Below are 22,633 nucleotides of genomic sequence, written 5' to 3' on the forward strand. Positions count from 1 at the left end.
TGATGGTGAGTGGGGTGAGCTCTCCTAAAGTCTACTATCAATTCCACTGTTTTAAGAGCATTGAGCTCCAGGTTGAGTGATGGCACCACAACGCCAGCTGTGTCACTCCCTGTCTGTAGGCAGATTCCTGCCCATCCTGGATCAGTCCAATCAGGGTTGTGTCGTCTGCAAACTTAGGAAGCTTGACAGAGGAGTCAGTGGAGGTGCAGTCATTGGTGTAGAGAGAGGAGGAGAGGGGAGAGTACGCAGCCTTGCAGTGCTCCTATGCTGAGGGCTTGCGGGTCCGATCTGTGCTTTCCCAGCCTCACATACTACTTCCTGTCTGTCAGGAAGCTGGGGATCCACGGACACAGGGGTACAGGAACAGTCAACTGGGAATGTTTGGAGTATAGTAGCTCTGGCACAATGTTGTTGAATGCAGAGCTAGAATCAACAAACAAAATCCTTGCATAGGTGGTCTAGGTGCTGGAGGATGAAGTGCAGGCCCAGGATGACTGGGCCAATAGATCTGGCCAATATTGGCTCGATGTGCAAACTGAAGAGGGTCCAGCAGGGAGTACGTGATATTTTTCAGCTTGGCCAGAACAAGCCTTTCAAGGGTCTTCATGACTAGAGGTCAATGCAACAGGCCTGTAGTCATTAAGACCAGTAATCCTGGTCTTTTTGGGTAGAGGGACAATAGTGGAGACTTTTCGTTGTGCTGACCACAGGCTTAGCCGATTTTAGTTTCTGCCTGTAGGTCGGAATAAGATGAACTAGACAATGATCAGAGAAACCCAGACCCGCCCGGGGAACAGAGCGATATGCGTTCTTAATTGACGTGTAACAGTGGTCAAGTGTTCTCTCCCATCTGGTGGGGCAGGTAACCTGAAGTCTGTACTTTGGAAGATCACGGCTGAGGTTAGCTTTGTTAAAGTCCCCCAAAACAATGACCACATACCCAGGAACTCAGCCCTAATTTTCCGACTACCTAAACTGGAGGTGATTTACAGTAGCCATTTAACATACCAGCACTTTTGGCTTGCGGGAGGAAACCAGAGCATCGAGGAGAAACTTGCCCAGTGCAACTTCCATATTCCATATTAACTTCCTTAAATATTTTATATCCTGCATAGTACTGTTTTTGTTCCTGTAGTCATGCCTACATCTAGTTCTTGCCATCACGTGATTCCTTCCAGCTTCCCTTTATTAATATTTATCATGCTATATATTTTAATAGGACATCCTGTTGCCTTGTCTTACAGACTCTTCTACTCTATAGGGACACCTACAGCGTCCTCCATAATGTTTGAAACAAAGACCCATCATTTACTTTTTTGCCTCTGTACTCCATAATTTGAGATTTGTAATAGAAAAGATCACTTGGTTAAAGCGCACATTGTCAGATTTTATAAAAAGCCATTTTTACACATTTTGTTTCACCATGTAGAAATTACAGCTGTGTTTATAAAGTCCCCCATTTCAGGGAACCATAATGTTTGAGGCACATGGCTTCACAGGTTTTTGTAATTGCTCAGGTATGTTTAATTGCCTCCTTAATGCCGGTATAAGAGGGCTCTCAGCACCTAGTCCAGGGGTGGGGAATCTTTTCCATGTTGGAATGCCGCATTGTTAGCTGTAATCTAATATGGCCGCATCCAAGAAACTAAAGACTGCATGGATGAACTACAAAAATTGTTCATCCCAGTTTGGCAAAAGAATAAATCAGGGAAGGTAGTACATCCATGGATAACAAGGGAAATCAGGGATAGTATCAAAGCGAAGGATGATGCGTATAAATTAGCCAGAAAAAGCAGCATACCGGAGGACTGGGAGAAATTCAAAGACCAGCAGAGGAGGACAAAGGGCTTAATTAGGAAAGGAAAAATAGATTATGAAAGAAAACTGGCAGGGAACATAAAAACTGACTGCAAAAGTTTTTATAGATATGTGAAAAGAAAGATTAGTTAAAACAAATGTAGGTCCCTTGCAGTCAGAAACAGGGGAGTTGATCATGGGGAACAAGGATATGGCGGACCAATTGAATAGCTACTTTGGTTCCGTCTTCACTAAGGAAGACATAAATAATTTGCCGGAAATAGCAGGGGACCGCGGGTCAAAGGAGTTGGAGGAATTGAGTGAAATCCAGGTTAGCCGGGAAGTGGTGTTGGGTAAATTGAATGGATTAAAGGCCGATAAATCCCCAGGGCCAGATAGGCTGCATCCCAGAGTACTTAAGGAAGTAGCTCCAGAAATAGTGGATGCATTAGTAATAATCTTTCAAAACTCTTTAGATTCTGGAGTAGTTCCTGAAGATTGGCGGGTAGCAAACGTAACCCCACTTTTTAAGAAGGGAGGGAGAGAGAAAATGGGGAATTACAGACCAGTTAGTCTAACATCGGTAGTGGGGAAACTGCTAGAGTCAGTTATTAAAGATGGGATAGCAGCACATTTGGAAAGTGGTGAAATCATTGGACAAAGTCAGCATGGATTTACGAAAGGTAAATCATGTCTGACGAATCTTATAGAATTTTTCGAGGATGTAACTAGTAGCGTGGATAGGGGAGAACCAGTGGATGTGGTGTATCTGGACTTCCAGAAGGCTTTCGACAAGGTCCCACATAAGAGATTAGTATACAAACTTAAAGCACGGCATTGGGGGTTCAGTATTGATGTGGATAGAGAACTGGCTGGCAAACAGGAAGCAAAGAGTAGGAGTAAACGGGTCCTTTTCACAATGGCAGGCAGTGACTAGTGGGGTACCCCAAGGCTCAGTACTGGGACCCCAGCTATTTACAATATATATTAATGATCTGGATGAGGGAATTGAAGGCAATATCTCCAAGTTTGCGGATGACACTAAGCTGGGGGGCAGTGTTAGCTGTGAGGAGGATGCTAGGAGACTGCAGGGTGACTTGGATAGGCTGGGTGAGTGGGCAAATGTTTGGCAGATGCAGTATAATGTGGATAAATGTGAGGTTATCCATTTTGGTGGCAAAAACAGGAAAGCAGACTATTATCTAAATGGTGGCCGATTGGGAAAGGGGGAGATGCAGCGAGACCTGGGTGTCATGGTACACCAGTCATTGAAGGTAGGCATGCAGGTGCAGCAGGCAGTAAAGAAAGCGAATGGTATGTTTGCTTTCATTGCAAAAGGATTTGAGTATAGGAGCAGAGAGGTTCTACTGCAGTTGTACAGGGTCTTGGTGAGACCACACCTGGAGTATTGCGTACAGTTTTGGTCTCCAAATCTGAGGAAGGACATTATTGCCATAGAGGGAGTGCAGAGAGACGGTTCACCAGACTGATTCCTGGGATGTCAGGACTGTCTTATGAAGAAAGACTGGATAGACTTGGTTTATACTCTCTAGAATTTAGAAGATTGAGAGGGGATCTAATAGAAACTTACAAAATTCTTAAGGGGTTGGACAGGCTAGATGCAGGAAGATTGTTCCCGATGTTAGGGAGTCCAGGACAAGGGGTCACAGCTTAAGGATAAAGGGGAAATCCTTTAAAACCGAGATGAGAAGAACTTTTTTCACACAGAGAGTGGTGAATCTCTGGAACTCTCTGCCACAGAGGGTAGTTGAGGCCACTTCATTGGTTATATTTAAGAGGGAGTTAGATGTGGCCCTTGTGGCTAAGGGGATCAGGGGGTATGGAGAGAAGGCAGGTACGGGATACTGAGTTGGATGATCAGCCATGATCATATTGAATGGCGGTGCAGGCTCGAAGGGCCGAATGGCCTACTCCTGCACCTAATTGCTATGTTTCTATATACTTCAAAATGTACATTATTTTGTAAAAATCTACTATGTACCAACTTCAAGAAAATGAAAACATTTTGTTAATTCTAAAGTTAACTAACCTATCAATGACTTTGTTGTGACTGCTTTTTGTGGGAAAGCATTTGAATATTTGATTGCAACATGGAGGTACACAGTTTCAGCTGATCTTGTAGATGGGTATCCGTCATATGTGACCTTAAGGGCGTCTTGATTTGGGTTAGGTAGGAGAATGTTGATTTGCAGCATTTAATGGTTGAAAAGCAAGAAAGCATTTTTCATGCATGTTGCCAAAGACGTGGGTATTCTATTGCATTTTTCCATATTTCAATCGGATCTTTCTTTCTGTCAAATAAGGACTTTAAAATGTCATCTTCTGAGAGCTCAATCAATTCCATCTGTAGTTCTTTAGGAGCCTTAGATACATCAACTAGGTGAGGTTGAAATGCTAATTTGAGTGTGATGTCATGATTTTCAAAGTCGGTGAACCTTTCATTGTATTCTTTAATTAATAAGTCTATAACAGCTGCGTATTCTTCAAACGATTCGCATGAATCCTCCTGCTAATCAATGACCTTCGCTAACTGGGGAAAATGTTAATCCGAAATTTCATTATGAAGAAGTGGAGTTTTGAAAAAATAGTTTTTTTACGAAATACTTGGATTTCTTGCCATATCATATATAGACTAAGTTTTACCTTGCAAAGAAACATTCAAGTCATTTTGCTTTGACATCATATCACACAGAAATGCAGTATTTCTTTCGAGATCTTCTTTCAATAATTCACATTGCTGATTCTGTTCTTCATGAAATTTAACTATCTGTTCTCGCAAAGTCAAACATTTTGCTAACACCTGTCCCTGCGATAGTCAACACACTTTAGAATGATGCGGCAAATCCACACTGAATGCCTCATCATCCAACTTTAGCATATTACGAAACTGACGATGCTGTGTTGCATTTGCACGAATATAGTTAACAATACTTATAACTTGTTGCAAAGTGTCTCTTAAAATAGTAGATTTAGCAGATTTTGCTGATGTAAGATAAAATGAAAAGAAATTAGAGCATCTGGATCTGATAATACCTTTTTTTATCTGTGCAATAAACCTTTCACCGCTCCTTGAAATAACTGCCTTTGCCTTTGCTTTTCATCTTTTAATTTCTGCAATGCAACCTTTCGCGCCTACTTTCGCGCCAGCGGACTCTCCCCGGCATTTTCCCTCTCGTCAACCATCCTCAGGTGGTGGTGGCACCAGCCAGGCACGGAGGTTAACGTACATTCTAGAGTCGCATTAGAACTAAATCATGAGCATAACAGGTGTTAAAATAGGCCTCATGACTTACTAATGTTTTAATTGTGGCCGTCAGTCGGGGAGGGTTATTTTGTTGAATCTTTTACTCTTTGGTATTTTAAATACGTTCATTTTAAGATTAAAATAAATACAGTAAAAGACAAACAAAAACATATTAATACAAATAAAAGGATTTGTTTTACAAAATTTGGATTCATTCCAACGGCCGCACTTAATGTCCTAGACGGCCGCAGGTTCCCCACCCCTGACCTAGCCTTTCCTCCAGTCTTTCCATCACCTTTGGAAACTTTTATTGCTGTTTATCAACACGAGGACCAAAGTTGTGCCAATGAAAGTCAAAGAAGCCATTATCAGACTGAGAAACAAGAATAAAATTGTTAGAGACATCAGCCAAACCTTAGGATTACCAAAATAAAATGTTTGGAACATCATTAAGAAGAAAGAGCACTGGTGAGCTTACTAATTGCAAAGGGACTGGCAGGCCAAGGAAGACCTCCATAGCTTATGACAGAAGAATTCTCTCTATAATAAAGAAAAATACCCAAACACCTGTCCGACAGATCAGAAACACTCTTCAGGAGTCAGGTGTGGATTTGTCAATGACCACTGTCCGCAGAAGACTTCATGAAGAGAAATACAGAGGCTACACTGCAAGATGCAAATCATTGGTTAGCCGCAAAAATAAGTTGGTGAGGTTACAGTTTGCCAAGAAGTACTTAAAAGAGCAACTGCAGTTCTGGAAAAAGGTTTGTGGACAGATTAACTTATATCAGAGTGATGGCAAAAGCAAAGTATGGGGGAGAGAAGGAACTGCCCAAGATCCAAAGCATACCACCTCACCTGTGAAACACGGTGGTGGGGGTGTTATGGGCTGGGCATCTATGGCTGCTGAAGGTACTGGTTCATTTATCTTCATTGATGATACAATAGTTGATGGTAGTAGCATAATGAATTCTGAAGTGTATAGACACATCCTATTTGCTCAAGTTGAAACAAATGCCTCAAAACTCATTGGGCGGCAGTTCATTCTACAGCAAGACAATGATCCCGAACATACTGCTAATGCAACAAAGAAGTTTTTCAAAGCTAAAAAATGGTAAATTCTTGATTCGTCAATGATCAAGTCAATCACCCAATCTGTACCCAATTGAGCATGCCTTTTATATCCTGAAGAGAAAACTGAAGGGGATTAACCCCCAAAACAAGCATAAGCTAAAGATGGCTGCAATACAGGCCTGGCAGAGCATCACCAGAGAAGCCACCCAGCAACTGGTGATGTCCTTGAAGCGCAGACGTCAAGCAGTCACTACATGCAAAGCATATGCAACAAAATACTAAACAAGACTACTTTCATTCACATGACATTGCTGTGTCCAAAACATTATGGTGCCCTGAAATGGGAGGTCTATGTATAAACACTGACACTGACAATGTGCACTTTAACCACATGTGATTTTTTTCTATTACAAATCTCAAATTGTGGTGTACAGATGCAAATAAATAAATGATGGATCTTTGTCCCAAACATTATGGAGGGCACTGTATACCTCCCAATACCTCCCTCCTCAACTCCGTCCAAGGACCCCGACAGTCTTTTCAGATGAGACAGAGGTTCACTTGCACCTCCTCCAACCTCATCCACTGTATCCGCTGTTCCAGGTGTGAACTGTACATCGGCAAAACCGAGCGCAGGCTCAGCGATCGCTTCACAGAACACCCCCCGCTCAGTCCTCCTTAACCTACCTGATCTCCCGGTTGCAAAACACTTTAACTCCTCCTCCCATTCTCACACTGACCTTTATGTCCTGGGCATCCTCCATTGTCAGAGTGAGGCCCAACGCAAATTGGAGGAACAGCACCTCATATTTCGTTTTTGGCAGCTTACACACCAGCGGTATGAACATTGACTTCTCTAACTTCAAGTAACCCTTGTTTTTCCTCTTTCTCCATCCCTTCCCCATCTCAGTTCTCTTACCAGTCTTACTGTCCCTGACTACATTTTATCTGCTTTGACGTTGTTATCTTCTCCCCGCTAACAATTATCTTTTCTACATTTTCCTTGATCTCCATTACCTTTGTCATATTTACACATCTTACATTTCCTTATCTACGTATCTCCCTCTCCCCTGACATCAATCTGAAGAATGGTCTCGACCCGAAACATCATCCATTCCTTCTCTCCAGAGATGCTGCCTGTTCCGCTGAGTTACTCCAGCATTTTGTGTCATCAGTTGTAACTTCAAATATGGTACTAATCAAAGTGACCAAGCAGCAGCGGGGTTAGATGAGAAACAGACAAGCAAAAGAATGAACACTTCCAATAAATACTATTTTGGACTGGCTTTAATTTATCATTTTAAAAAGAGAATGACTTTTCTATCAATCATCTCTCTGTAACCAGCCCTCTTCAAGATTTACCTTCAGAAACTGGTCAAACAACTGCTTGATGCTCTTCAGCCTTTGCCCCTGGACCACTCTCATCTGTTGAAAAAGCTTCTGTTGCTGCCTGAATAGGTTCTGCAGAAGAAATAATTCAAGAAGTTTTTATCCCTTTGACTGTTCTCACATTTCAAGCAGCATGATGCCCAGGATCTTGTTAACATTAGTTCAAGCACTGCAGCAAACCCAGTGCTTTACCAGCCTTGAAGTTCCCTGTGTTGACTCCTCAACCCTGTTATTCAGGTCTCTGGGTAAATACTCACTCTCCTCTAGACCTAAATCAACTCTTACTCCTTAAAGTTAAAATACTTCTCATTGAACTTTAGTCTACTAAAGCTACCACAATCATTGGATGGACCCCCTCACCCCCCCCCCGTATATTAAACTATTTCAGTGATCAAGCTGTGATTTCTTACAAATTAATAATTATAATTCACCACCATCATCTCAGCTGTGGTCTACATCCTGTCCCAGGCAGACATTCAGCTGGCATTGGAGGAGCTGCACAATCTAGTAAAAAAAAAACCAAAAGGTGTGACCCACAGCTTTTGCTATAATCACAGGGGACTTCAACAAGGCCAGTTTGAATAAGTAAAACTACCATGAGCCTGGGACCTGCAATATCAGAGGATCAAATACCCTCGACCATTATTATTACTCCATCACCAAAGATGCCTAGTGTTCCACTATGAAAGAACATACCACCTGGCTGGGCTCCTTCCTCTGGAAAGGCAACAACCGAAGACCACAACTCCAAAGAAGAGGAGCTCATCAGGAAAGGCAAAGGAACAACTCCATGACTGCTTCGCATCAGTAGATTGAGATGTTCAAAGATTGGACAACGGACCTAAACAAATATGCCTTGGTTGTTACTGACTTAATAAGGAAATGTGTGGAGGAGTGTGCTCCTACCAAGACCATCTGAGTGTTTCCTATTCAAAAGCCTTGGATGAACCGGAATGTCTGTAATCGACTGAGGACCAGATCTTGGGTATTCAAGTAAGGTGTTAGAGAATCATATATGAAGTCCAGGATCATGCAACCTTGATACGGCCATCAGAAAAGCAGCCAATTTTGGTCCAAAATGGTGGATGAGACGGACGTTTTGGCAGATGTGGCAAACCGTCACTACTTACAAGGCAAAACTAAGTGGTAGTTCTAGCAACAGTAAGGGCATCACTCCCAGACAAGCTTGTTGTTCCCTACACTCACTTTAAAAGAGAGAACATCAATGTACATTTTCACGTTGTCGCAGGGAGCTATATGTCCCTGCAATACAGTAATCTCAGTCTCTGAGACCGAATCAGAAGAACCTTCATGAGGGTGGGCCTCCTGAAATCATCCGGCCCCAATGGTGTATCTGGCCGTGTTCTTCAAAACTGTGTGGACCAGCTGGCTGAAGTTTTTGGTGATATCTTCAATCTCTCATTACTAAAATAGGAATAGGAATATTTTATTGTCACATGTGACTAGGCACAGTGAAATTCTTTGCTTGCATACACAATGTATACAAATAGCAGCCACCTTCAGCGCTGACAAAGTTCCAAAGCACGCTGTCTCCCCCTTTTGTTCCCCCCCCCCCCCCCCCCCCCTCTTCACGCCCCCTCCCCCACCACCCACATTCCCTCCCCCCCCCCCCCCCCCCCCCCCCCCCCCCCCCCCCCCCCCCCCCCCTATTGCCCATTGTTCTTAAAGGTTCCCACCTGCTTTAAGTGAACAGCAATAATCGGTGCCCCAGAAGACTGGCACTAATGTCCGTGGTGATGAAATGCTTTGCGAGATTGGTTGAAAAAATATATATTATAAAAAAAATAGGCTCGTATCTAGGTCTTTGGACGCATACCGAAGTATCCCACTTCTGACACCACATTCGTGTTCGTTTTCTAGGTCTGCACAAAACTTGAGTCTTCAATTTACAAGAGAAGTCTTTAATGCTTTACTCAATGCTGGCAGCAAGACAACTCAAAAATGGCCACACACACACCGTCTACAGACAGGATAAACTATATACAAAACATCTCCCTTTGTCCTGTGCAGCGGCACCAACTTCACGGGAGGAGCAACGGTCCTCACATCGCACACAGTCCACCAAACATCACAAATGGTGCCAAAACAACAATCTTGCTTGCATAGTCAGCAAGACCAAAAGATGATTGTTGACTTCAGGAAGGGAAAATTGGGGATCCATGAACCTGGCTTCATCAAAACACCCCCATCAGTCTGAAGAAGGGTTTAATGATGGTTTAAGAAAGTCACCAGCTTCAAGTTTCTGGGTATGCATATCTCTGAAGATCTGTCCTGACATCTGCATATTAGACATTAGACAATAGGTGCAGGAGTAGACCATTCAGACCTTCAAGCCAGCAGCACCATTCACTGTGATCATGGCTGATCATCCACACTCAGTACCCCGTTCGTGCCTTCTCCTCATATCCCCTGACTCCGCTATCTTTAAGCTCTATCAAATGAAGCAATCACAAAGAGAGCTCATCAATACCTCTGTTGCTTTGAAGATTGAAAAGTTTTGATGTGTTCAGGCATGAGACAGGAACAAACTGAAAAAAGAGATGGAGATGTAGGATTCCAAGTGACAATGCCCCTGGCGGGGGAAAAAAGGGGGCAGCGCCCCCTTTATGCAGATTTTTTTGATAATTGTACCTTGAAATGACACAATTTTCTTGCCTGTTTACAATTTCTCGATGGGTCTTCGCCACTCACAGGGAATCCCTCACTGCTCACACTCAAAGGGACCCCCCCTTACCTTTGCTCACACTCACAGGGAACCCCTCACTGCTCACACTCACAGGAAACCCCTCACCTTTGCTCACTCATAAGGACCCCCTCACTGCTCACACTCACAGGGAATCCCTCACTGCTCACACTCACAGCGACGTCCCCTCACCTTTACTCACACTCAGAGACTCTCCCCTCTGCTCACCAGGGCTCACACACACAACCTCTACTTGCTTTAAAACGCTTATGGACACCGACAGGGCCCCGGCACTGCAGATGTGCCCCGGCCTTTCTCAGCACAGTGCACACTCTCCCGCTGTCATCCCCAGGCCTCGCCTTGTCCCGCCCCCGGAAGCCTCTCCCCTCCAATCACCGCTCTATATCCTCAATCCCACCCTCCCAAATCCGCCTCTGACTAACACCTCTCTCCTCCAATCATCGTGCTGAATAATTATGTCCTGCCCCCCCCCCCCCCCCACTGTCTGCTGACAGACGTCCCCCTCATCCAATGGGCGCCCTTGATCATCAATCCCGCCCCTACTGTCCTTCACCTCGCAGGCGAGTCTAGAGAGAGAGGGGATGTAAAAATGTCACCGTTATCGCGTCGTGTTTTCGAGATGTGAATCACAGACGAACAGCACAAATAAAAACACACACACACACACATCCAAGATCAGAATTTTAACAGTTACTAGACCAAGTGCAGACCCGTTGGGTCTGTTCCCCCAACGCGCGGTTGCAGGGGGGGAGGGGGCCTACGGCGTCACACACACACACTAACCAACCCCCAAACACATGGGCAAAAGGGTGGTGGGAGAGGGGGGGGAAGTGGGGTGGGGGAGGTGATGTGAGAGGGGCGGGGCAGAGGTGGAGAGAGAGGGGATGGGGAGAGGGGTAAGGGAGAGGGGTGGAGGAGGGGAAGAGTAGGGAGGGGAGGGGGTTAGGGTGGCATGGTGGAAGAGGGAGAGTGGTAGGGGGTGGGGAGAGCAAGGGGTAGGCAATGGGGGAGAGGGGGTGGGGGAGGAGGGAGAGAGGGGTGAGGATAGAGGGAGATGGATAGGGGGAGAGAGTGGGGAAGGAGGGGAGGAGGAGGGTGGTGGGGAGAATGGGGGAAGAGTGTGGATGGAGGGGGAGAGGGGTAGGGAGAGGGGGGGGGAGAGAGGGGGAAGAGTGTTGAGGGAGGGGGAGAGGGGTAGGGGGGGGAGGGAAAGAAAGAAAGGGGGGGGGGAGGGAGGAGGGGAGAGTGGTAGGGAGAGAGGTAAGGGGGAGGGAGGGGGAGGAGTGTGGGGGGGGGGGAAGAGTGTGGAGGGGGGGGAGGATAAGAGTGGGGAGGGGGGGGGAGGGAGGGGGGGGGGAGAGGGAGGGGTGGGGGAAGGGGGGGGAGAGAAGTGGAAGAGTAGGGAGGGAGGTGTAGGTGGGAGTAGTGGAAGAGGGAGAGAGGGGTAGAGTGTGGAGAGGGGATGGGGGGGAGAGAGGGAACCCCCGGCGCTGCAAGCACTGTAAGGAAGCAACTCTACCACTGCACCACCGGATTTAATTAATTCATTGTGAAACAAGTTCTATCACCTAGTCTAGTGATTGCCTGAAGAATATGATGCATTCCAGATTTACCTCAAATTGACCATGTTAATTTCATTTCTATCCAAGCTCAATTTCAACCTAACCCTGTGCTACAATGAGCACACTAAATAAAAAAATCTCCATGTTGAACACTGGAGTTCAAATTATTACAATAAGCAGACAATGAAGTTAGCAATATGTATTAATTATTCATGATGACCACCTTGCTTGTGGTTTGATTTGGTTAATCAGTCAATTTAATGACTGAATTCTATTTTTCTTTGTTCATATTTAGTAATTAAATGGGTTGTTCTGTCCTCTGTAACATCACGTTGATTTTGTGAAGTACAAATCAGTGGGTTAAGCACTATTATTCAAGACAAAGTCTAGATACATACTTCTATTTTCTCTTCTTGGTCTTTGGCCTTCTGAATATCTTTCTCCCATTGCTGGAAGATTCCAGTGAACTGCTTGCAGTAATCATCAGACAGCTTTTGTCTAAATGAATAAAACAAAAAAAAGGATTAAATTATAGCATGGGTAATGTTTGCAATACCTATTCAGTAATCTGTTCTGGAAACAGCATCCATCATTATCAATACTACCCACAGTTGCTTCATATATCAGGAATAGCTGTAAGGCAGCTACTTACGTCAAGTAAATGAGTGCAGAACTAATATTCTGTGCAGAATAGCAGATATTTAGAAGAGATTCCACTCAGAACCAACTCACATTCCTTTCAAAAACATTTGGGATAGATTGTACAATAGGATTTAGGTGACCTCCTAGTTTCAATCACTATCTGTTAGCAATGTTTGCTGGAATCATTGGCCTCCAGGCAGACAAAGCAAAGATCTATTGCTGGAATATGTACTAAACATATGTGACCTGCAAGTAAAGTCAGATATTGACAAATCATACAGTTTAGGTTAAAACCACCAAGTTTTTTTGTTTGGCATTGAAACAGCATACAAGTGACGAATCAACAGAACGATAGATCCAGATGCTTATATTGTTTCCCAAAGAAATCTTGGATTATAGCAAATTGCATTGTAAAAACAATCGATGTGGGAACAATGTGGAAAAGGGAGCTGAGGCTAGTTTCAGACTCGCAAAAACAACATTATTTTTCCTGCAGGATTTTCTAAAATAAAAATGCTTTTAAAAGATATATTTTTATATTTGTTAGTGCAAGCTAAAAGTATTAAAGTCTGTTTCAATGGGCACCTGTGGATAAATAGCAGCTATGTTCTTTAGAAACAATGGTGACTAATTATTGCAGGGATGATACATGGAACGTTATTTCCCCGACAAAACTTTTATTTCTGCATGTTTATTTCAAAAGTAAGCTTTAAGTGATTCTTTAGCTCACGATTAATATTGCGTTATAACGAACTTCAAATAGTGTTCCCTAATTCATCAATCGTGTTATGTAAAATTCACATGATGGAAACACAAGTCGTAGCACAATTACCTTCACCAAGAACTAAGCACATCCGTTCATCAAAAAAATGAATAAACAATTTGAGTCCCAACTCTACTGTAACCTTTGTTAGCTGGTCAAATCCTTGATCTCAAGTTTTCAGGAAGGAGGACACATCATATAATCTGTATTTAAGAAGGAACTGCAGATGCTGGAAAATCGAAGGTACACGAAAATGCTGGAGAAACTCAGTGGGTGCAACAATAATCTGTAGTTAGCTCATGACAAAGTGGGATCTTGTTTATCTACAATGCCTGCCTGATACCTATTTTTGAAGTCAGGGTTGCATAACAGAGTTCCTACCCAGGTGATATGAACACAAATCTAGCATATAGATTTGTGGGGCTAATGGAAAGGATCATGGGATGGATTGCTAGACTGTTCTACAAAGAGTTGGCATAAATATCATGGGCTGAATGCCCCCCTTTGCTGTAATTGATTTCAAAACCCTCAATTTTAGAAATGCACGTTATATGCCATTCCAAACCATCATAAGCTACTGCAAAAAATGTGGGTAAGAAAACGGCTGATAAGGAAGGGGTTCACAAATGTGTGAAGTCTTTAAAATTCCAGCATCTGTAGCTTTTTTTATTTTTACACAGGCGTGGGTCTCTCCCAAAGTGCCATTTTAACACATGGTTTATGGGATTCATGATTTCTAGCCCTCAATCTCTCTATAGGAATACACAACAATCCAAGGAACAGTTGGCAATTTAGAATATATTCACTGCTTTGTGAGGGTAATTTTAGATGGGTTGTTGCTCTGCAATAGTTAAATGCTGCTACTAACGTTTCAGTATCACTTCAAAGAAATCTGCTTAATTCTGGTAGCAGATGGCCCACTTAATCAGTATCACAGATGGAAAGATTACCGGTGTTAATGTGTCATTTGTGCAATCTTTATATCAGGAAACCTGACTCAGTTTTGGACCCTTTAAACATTGGGTGACGGGGTTTAATTGAGAAAGGTACCTCTTCTTTTCAAGAACAGACGCAATCTTTGTGCCAGATTAAAATCGGATTATCACTGAGAGCAAGTATAAAAATATTATCAACGTCACTTTAACTTTTGGACTTCAGGAGGATTGGCACAGCACTCAATGTGTATTATTTCGTGGATATATGTCATGCTCACAAATATTACAGCTCCAATGTACAGGCAGCAACTAGCATGCCATGCATGCCATTCTTCCCACAGCCTGGGCCGAAGAAAATATTGGAGTTCACCAGAAACTCAGATTTGTGGAATACATTGCTTTTTGTTGACCTTGACAAAAAATGAAGATGCACCCAAGTTGATTCAAATGCAATTCTGCATTTAAAATACAATTCTTTAGGTAGATATCTTAATTTAAATTGTTTTGAGATCAATGCAATTAAGTGGTTGTGCAGTTGCCCAATGGCAATTAATAAACAAAAACTAGTTGAAAGAAAACTTATTAAAAAATACATTGCTATGAAATTGCCATTCAATTGCATGTGAAAGACATTTATCAAGGGGTCTACCTCCATGACTCTTTACTGGATACGTAATAAATGTTTGCTTTCATGTATGTCTGAACAGAATTTTTTCTTCACTACCTTTCTTCTTGTTGCACTTTCCAAACTTGTTCTATCTTTTGGTTGCTGGTCTTTAATGAAGATTTCGTATACACCTCCAGTCGTTTCTTCTTTGCCAGGATAGCCTTATTAATATCAGCTGCAAAGGAAGTAACAAGCAATGAGGAGCCTATGCTTTAACCCTTCCGTAATGAACCCCCTACTCTATCTGAAAGTTCCTTGTGAATGCATCTCAATTCCCTGCCACCTGCCAATATTGTTATTCTTCAAAGTTTGCAGTTGTGTATAGATTAGTTGATGTCTCAGTTCTAAGTCATGACCTGCATGTGAGGAATAGTTAGGAATATATTCTAAATATTGAATAATAGAAATAGGTCACCCACCCCAGCCCCCAATCATCATTATTCATCACAATCACTCCTAGTCTGAAGAAGGGTCTTCCTTCGCTCCAAAGATGCTGCCTGTCCCACTGAATTACTCCAGCAATTTATGTCAACTTTTGATTTAAAACAGCATCTGCAGTTCTTTCCTACACATCGCTATTTAACCTCTATATGAACAAATTGATCTAAATTCAATTATCCACCTTATACCCACACTTTTTTCTCCTCATCTATAATCCATTTTTTCCATGAGTATTGACCACAAACTAATAATAATAATAATGTTTATTTATATAGCACTTTTAAACAAAATCACTTTGAACCGAAGTACTTTACAGAGATTGATTAAACTAATTGAATAGATTAAATGTCAATAAATCCATACAAAAAAAAAAAAAAAAAAAAAAAAAAAAAATTTAAAAAAGGGAATTAATTCTACATCTTCACAAGGCTGAGAGGGGGGGGGGGGGGGGGGGACAGCAGGGGGGGAGAAGGGGGGGAAAAAAGGAAAACGCCGGGAAAAATTTAATGCCCGACCCCTCTCACTCCCCCTCTCTCTCCCCCTCTCCCCCCCCCCCCCCCCTCTCTCTCTCTCTCTATCTCTCTCTCTCTGCCTCTCTGCCCCTTTCTCGCAGTCTGTGCCCTCTCTCTCCACCACCCTCCCTCTCCCACTCTGTGCCTCTGCCCCTGTGCTTCTGCCCTCTCTGTGCCTCTGCCCTCTGTTTCTACCCCACTCCCTCGCTAGCTGAGCCTGCCAGTTGGGGGCTATGCGTGAGTGGATAGGGCGGGGAATGGTGTTAAAGGAGCAAATGAATAATATCAATATAATATCAAGGGGGGCGGTTAGTGTGTGTGTGTGTGAAGTCACAGGCCGCACCCCCCCCCCCCCCCCCCCCCCCCCGCGCGTTGAGGGGACGGGACCCAACGGGTCCCACTTGGTCTAGTATATTTTTAAAGTTGGGATTGTATCCGCTTCTACAGCATCCTCTGGCAGCTCCTTCCAGATGTGATCTGTCTTCTTAGTGAAAACGTTGTCCCCGAGGTCCTTGTTAAATCTTTCCCCTCTCACCTTTAGCTTATGTCCTCTAATTTTTGTATACTCTACCCTGATCGAAAGACTGTAAGTGTTCACCTTGTCCATGTCACTCATGATCTGTATACCTTAATAAGGTCACCCCTCAGCCTTCTACGTTCTAAAGATGAAAGTCCCAGTTTTATTCAACCTCTCCTTATAGCTCAAGCCCGCATGCCCAGGTAACATGTTACCTGGTGAATTTCTACTGCACACTTTCCAATTTAATTATATCCTTGATATAGCTGGGAGACCAAAACTGCACAAAACTATGGTCTAACCAATGACTTCTACAGCTGCATCATGATGTCCCAACTTTTATACTCAATACCCTTCCCAATGAAGGCAAACAAGCTAAATGCACTCACCTCACTGTTCACCCGACTCACCACTTTTAGGGAACCATCCGCATGTGTTCCTAGATCTCGCTGTTCTGCAATACTCTTCGGGGCTCTACTATTTATTGTGTTTCCTCGATTGACATGCCAAATGCAACACCTCACACTAGTCAGAATTAAATTCCATTTGCCATTTCTTGGACCAACTTCCCAACTCCATTGTCAGCCAAATGGTTAATGTATACAACATGACCCCTGCAACACTCCAATAGTCAAAGGCCTCCAATCCGAAAAACAATTCTCCACAACTACCCTTTGACTTCTTCCTTGAAGCCAATATTGAATCCAATTGGCGACCAGCTCATCTTGGATTCACTGGAATCTGAGCTTCCACACTAGCCTACCATATGGAATCTTGTCAAAGTATTTGCTAACGTCCATATAAAGAATGTCCACTGCCCTGCCTTCACTAATCTTTTTGGTGATCTCTTCAAAAAACACATTAAGATTTGTGAAACACAATTTCTCAAGCACAAAGCCAGGCTAACTATCCCTAAAGAGTCCATGCCTTTCCAAATGCTGGTGGATCCCGTCCCAAAAAAGGTATATCATCTGTTGTAAAAATAATGATAGATATTAAGTGACCTATTGGCAAAATAAGAATAATATATGCAGATAAAATATTTTGTGGTTTTCTTGGTGCTGATGTAGGTCAAAGTAATCAATTGGACCCTACATAACTGGAGAAGTATGTCTCTAATCTTGTGCCCAAACCTCTTGCAATAAAGTCCATCATGCCATTTGCCTTTCTAATTGCTTGCCAATCCTGCATACTTACTTTCTGTGATCTATCTGTGATCTGAACACCAATATCTTTAAATCTCTCATCATTTAAATAAAATCTTTCCTTTCTATTTTTTCCATAAAGTCGATAAACACGTACCTTTCCACATTATATTCCATCTGTTATGTCCTTGTCTGTTCATTCAAGCTGTAGATATTTCCCCGAAGGCCCCCTGCATCCTCCTTACATCTCACACGGACACCTTGCTTTGTTTCATCAGCAAACATGGACAGAGACAGAGACATGGACACCCCAGCAGCACTCCATCATTCAGTCTCTTAACCAGAAATGGATGTTAACTCCTACTGTTTTCTGTCCCCTAACCAATCCTCAACCAACATCTGTATAATATCAATATCGTAGACTCTAATTTTGTTTAAAATCCTTTAGATTTTGCCTATTTCACTTGCTACAACCTCTCAAAATGTCAACAGATTTGTCAAACATAGTTTCCTTTTAGCACAATCAAATTGGCTCTGTCACCCCAAGTGCACTGTTACCACTTCTTTAAGAACAGATTCCATTACTATGCAGATAGAGGAAACGATCCAAGGGTTTTCTCAAAGCCTCCTTGAAAAATTGCAACCTCCTCACTGACTGCAGGGATCCCAGGCCCATATCAGCTCAAGATGGGAAAATTAATTTTGGATCATTATGAGAATCTGGAGTCCACACATTCGGACTATACAGAGGCCCAAGCAAAAATAGCAAAAAGAGTTTGGACATTTCATAAACTAAACCAACCACACTGTGGAAGAGTCTATGATTCCCACGTGGCCTAATCAGTGACCTTATATCCGGTAAAATAAGAGAGGAAACAAGTCATCCTCAATTTCAAAGACTGCCTAAAATGAATAGATTTCAGAATTTTGGAGCGGATTATCTCTGAGAGGAACAGAACTTTTTCTTTTGATACAACCTCCCAGCATATTCCATTATTGGGAGATTTAACCCGAATCTTCACAAAGCGGTATCTGCATGGATACAAGTAGAGGCATCAGGGACTATCAGTGGTTCATTTAGTACGTTACCCAGGGATCAGAAATATTGTTTTGAATGATTTCTTCATTAATAGAAGAACTAAACGTCTCATCATAGAGCCACAAAGACTATGTGATATGGGTAATGACAGAGAAATACTGCATCAGAGGATTTTGACAGCAGATTTGCCAAAATGAAGGGTTTACTGTATTCATGAAAGCTTCTATTCCAGAATTATGTGTGTGAGGCGATTTTTATTCTGGTCTTAGTGCCTTGGATATTGGCCTTACACTATGATTGTAATAATTTTTTATCATACAATACCACTTCTAATGTGCGCCAGGCACATAGGCTAACCACACACATGAATTAGCTCACTTACTCAGATGCAATCCAATTTCCAGGCAATGAAATCCTCGGTTTCACAAAGTCTTAAAGCACGATTGACAGGATGTTTGCAACCTACATAAGATTCTTCCACCACTCCATTTTCATGCAGATTTCTGTGGCCAAGAATCTTTGGAACAAACCACAGACCCTATCTCCCATCTCCAGAATTCTCATTCCACCTTGTAGTTTCTTACCCTCTCCAGATCTATTGATCATCAACTGCCAACGTGCCATCAACCATCTTGATTTTTCAATCATCCTTACTCACTCTAACCTACTCACTTCTGAATTTGAAGCACTCTGTTCACTCAGAATCATACCATATATTATCATCAAACCTGTCAACAAGGGGTAGTGCCATTGTGGTCTCTATCTCGCAGAAGACAAACAATGGCTCCCCAATACATTCTTAAACTCCCTGGACCATGACCCATCATTGTGATCAGGCCACTGTCTCCCAGATAGTCCCAGATCTCACTTCCTCAGGATATCTTCGCTCCACAGCCTCAAGTTCAAATTCAAGTGAGTTTTTTGTCATGTGTCCCTGATAGGACAATGAAATTCTTGCTTTGCTTCAGCACAACAGAACATAGTAGGCATTTACTACAAAAACAGATCAGTGTGTCCATATACCATAATATAAATATATACACACATGAATAAATAAACGAAGTGCAAATAACAGATAATGGGTTATTAATAATCAGAGTTTTGTCCGAGCCAGGTTTAATAGCCTGATGGCTGTGGGGAAGTAGCTATTCCTGAACCTGGTTGTTGCAGTCTTCAGGCTGCTGTACCTTCCACCTGAAGGTAGCAGGGAGATGAGTGTGTGGCCAGGATGGTGTGGGTCTTTGATGATACTGCCAGCCTTTTTGAGGCAGCGACTGCGTTAAATCCCCTGGATAGAAGGAAGGTCAGAGCCGATGATGGACTGGGCAGTGTGTACTACTTTTTGTAGTCTTTTCCTCTCCAGGGCGCTCAAGTTGCCGAACCAAGCCATGATGCAACCGGTCAGCATGCTCTCTACTGTGCACCTGTAGAAGTTAGAGAAAGTCCTCCTTGACAAACCGACTCCCCGTAATCTTCTCAGGCAGTAGCGGCGCTGATGAGCTTTCTTGATAATTGCATTAAGTGTTCTCGGACCAGGAAAGATCTTCAGAAATGTGCACACCCAGGAATTTGAAGCTCTTGACCCTTTCAACCATATAATGGTTGATATAAACGGGGTTTATGTCTCCAAGCTCTGGAGCCCCTTTAACCTTCTGCCCAAAACCACTAGCAGGATTACCCAAGCAGAAACTTTATTTTAGCCTGCTATTTCCCAACCAAACGTATTTCTTCCTTTCTTGATTCCATCCTTTCTCCCAGTCCAGTTCCTTCCCACTTACACCCATGACACCTCTGATATTGTCTTTTGCTTGGACAATTTCTAATACTCAGGCTCCAACTAATTAATTAATTGTATAATTAATACTCAGGCTCCAACTAGTTAATTGATTGTATAATTAATTTAGATCTCTATCCCTCACTAGAGTGGTCTATAAGGGATCTCTGCTTCTTTCTTCAAACGAGATCCAACAGTTCCCCTCCACCAGCAATCTAATTCATTTGGCTGAATTTGTTCTCTTAATAAATTCTCCTTCTTTCTCCTGATAAGAGATGTAGCTAGCTGAACTAATTCCTACTTCAGATTTTCAAACTTTTTGTGAAACATCTACCATTACCATATTATTCCACGTATTGAATGAAAACATAGCAACTATGGCAAAGATCATGACCCAAATTGTTTTATACACATATATAAATTTGTACAATTTTGAAAAAATAAGATAAAGTATTGGGAACCGTCAAGCAGACACACTTTCTGTCTCCTCCTCCAACCTCATCTACTGTATCCGCTGTTCCAGGTGTCAACTTCTCTACATAGGCGAGACCAAGCGCAGGCTCGGCGATCATTTCGCTGAACACCTCCGCTCAGTCCGTCTTAACCTACCTGATCTCAGGTGGCTCAGCACTTCAACTCCCCCTCCCCCTCCCATTCCCAATCTGACCTTTCTGTCCTGGGCCTCCTCCATTGTCAGAGTGAAGCCCAACACAAATTGGAGGAACAGCACCTCATATTTTGCTTAAGTAGTTTACACCCCAGTGGTATGACCATTGACTTCTCTAACTTCAGTTAGCCCATGCTTTCTCTCTCCATCACCTTCCCAGTTCTCCCACTAGTCTTACTGACTCCGACTACATTCTATCCTTGTCCCGACCCCTCCCCTGACATCAGTCTTGTAATGATGAGACACGACCACACACTAAGATACAACACATGCTTATTAAATCACTTACAGCATAGGATCTGCATACGTTACAGCTCCGAGCTGCTACTTCTACTTGCTAGAATAAGCGAGCTCTTGATACTATAAAGCACATACTAGGCGGAGCTACTACTAACACGCACTATAATTGGCTAGTATGAAATAGCCAATCTACAAGTCTGAAGAAGGGTCTGGGCCTGAAACGGCGGCCATTCCTTCTCTCCAGAGATGCTGCCTCACCTGCTGAGTTTCTCCAGCATTTAGTGTCTACCTTTGATTCCAACCAGCATCTGCAGTTCTTTCTTACGCTTTCTGTACATTGTGCTAGGTATTTTCTCCCTCAAGATGCTCTGTAACTACAACAGTGGTGCTTGCAAGGATGGGAAAGAAAATGCTCCGTTGTAAGAAGGAAGGATTATTACAAAATGCCATGCTAAATTCAGACACCGATGTAGAACAGCTGCTTTAATAAACAAGTGTTTATAGACATTCTGTGAATGTTGTGAGTTCTTGTATAATCTGAAATACAATCATGTTATTTTTGGCAAATGTGTGGTGTTGCAAAAAAATGTTGAAGATATTAAACCAATCATAATTCCCTTTCCTTTTTGCAAATAGAGGCTCAATTTTAATTGTAAGATGCAATTAACTCAAATAATTCTTAATTAGAGGATTTCAATTTTATTCATGTCTGCAACATCTGATCCAAAACTGATTTATTATAAAACTAAACGTATTAAGGATCATGTAATCTAATTAAAATTCCTGTTAATATATTTTGACATAAAAACACTTACCCCCAAATCGCTCAAGCATGGACGCCACATCAGTACTACAAATACAGATAAGAATAATGAATAAGATCTATTTACCTACAGTGTCATTTAATATTAGTAGAACATATTCAAAATTAAAACAAAACTATTATAATTCTTTTGGGTTGAGGTAAAGGAATCCTAAACATACAGCAGAAATATAAATGGAATGTATTCGTTATATTAAAATATAGCATTAACACTGGCGGAGGAGACCTGAAGGGCAATTCTGTTTGTTGTTCTTTCTGTTACTTTAACAGAACTGTCCACGTTCATCATTCCTTCAGTGTCTAAATCCTGTAAATCTTTATCTAACAGCACTGTGGGAGAACAATCACCAGTATGACTGCAGCAGTTCATTAAGATTACTCAACTTTAGGTTTTTAATGTAGATGGGTTAATGTAGATAAGTGCTCGTCACACTAGTGACGTCTACATCCCATAAATTAAGACAACGCAGATGACAGAAATAAGATACAGTGTTTATAATGTGAATGTGAATGTACATGTACCATAACTGACATAGCTCACAAGCTGTAAGAGTTCAGTAGGACTAACTCAAAAGTTTTATATTTTCTGTTTAGAACTGGATTCTGTATTTCAGATTTATTTTGCAAAATCTTCCAAGAGAGAAATGTTTTTTTTA

The 22,633-nt window shown here is 42.4% G+C and overlaps 1 protein-coding gene across 4 annotated transcripts in view; it reads right to left on the minus strand.

The window, feature by feature from the left end:
• Window positions 1-22,633, minus strand: part of sycp3 (synaptonemal complex protein 3) — a 63,308-nt gene that overhangs the window by 14,087 nt on the left and 26,588 nt on the right. For 3 of the 4 annotated variants that reach the window (XM_055654739.1, XM_055654738.1, XM_055654737.1), the window contains 4 exons: window positions 21,970-22,004; window positions 14,877-14,994; window positions 12,211-12,310; window positions 7,499-7,597 (listed from right to left, as the gene is read on the minus strand). In XM_055654739.1, the coding sequence (XP_055510714.1) occupies window positions 7,499-7,597; window positions 12,211-12,310; window positions 14,877-14,994; window positions 21,970-22,004 (352 nt within the window). The remainder of the gene's footprint in view (window positions 1-7,498; window positions 7,598-12,210; window positions 12,311-14,876; window positions 14,995-21,969; window positions 22,005-22,633) is intronic. The other variant, XM_055654741.1, reaches the window with a different exon arrangement.

Source organism: Leucoraja erinacea, chromosome 24 (assembly GCF_028641065.1).
Source record: "Leucoraja erinacea ecotype New England chromosome 24, Leri_hhj_1, whole genome shotgun sequence".
NCBI classification, from domain to species: domain Eukaryota; kingdom Metazoa; phylum Chordata; class Chondrichthyes; order Rajiformes; family Rajidae; genus Leucoraja; species Leucoraja erinaceus.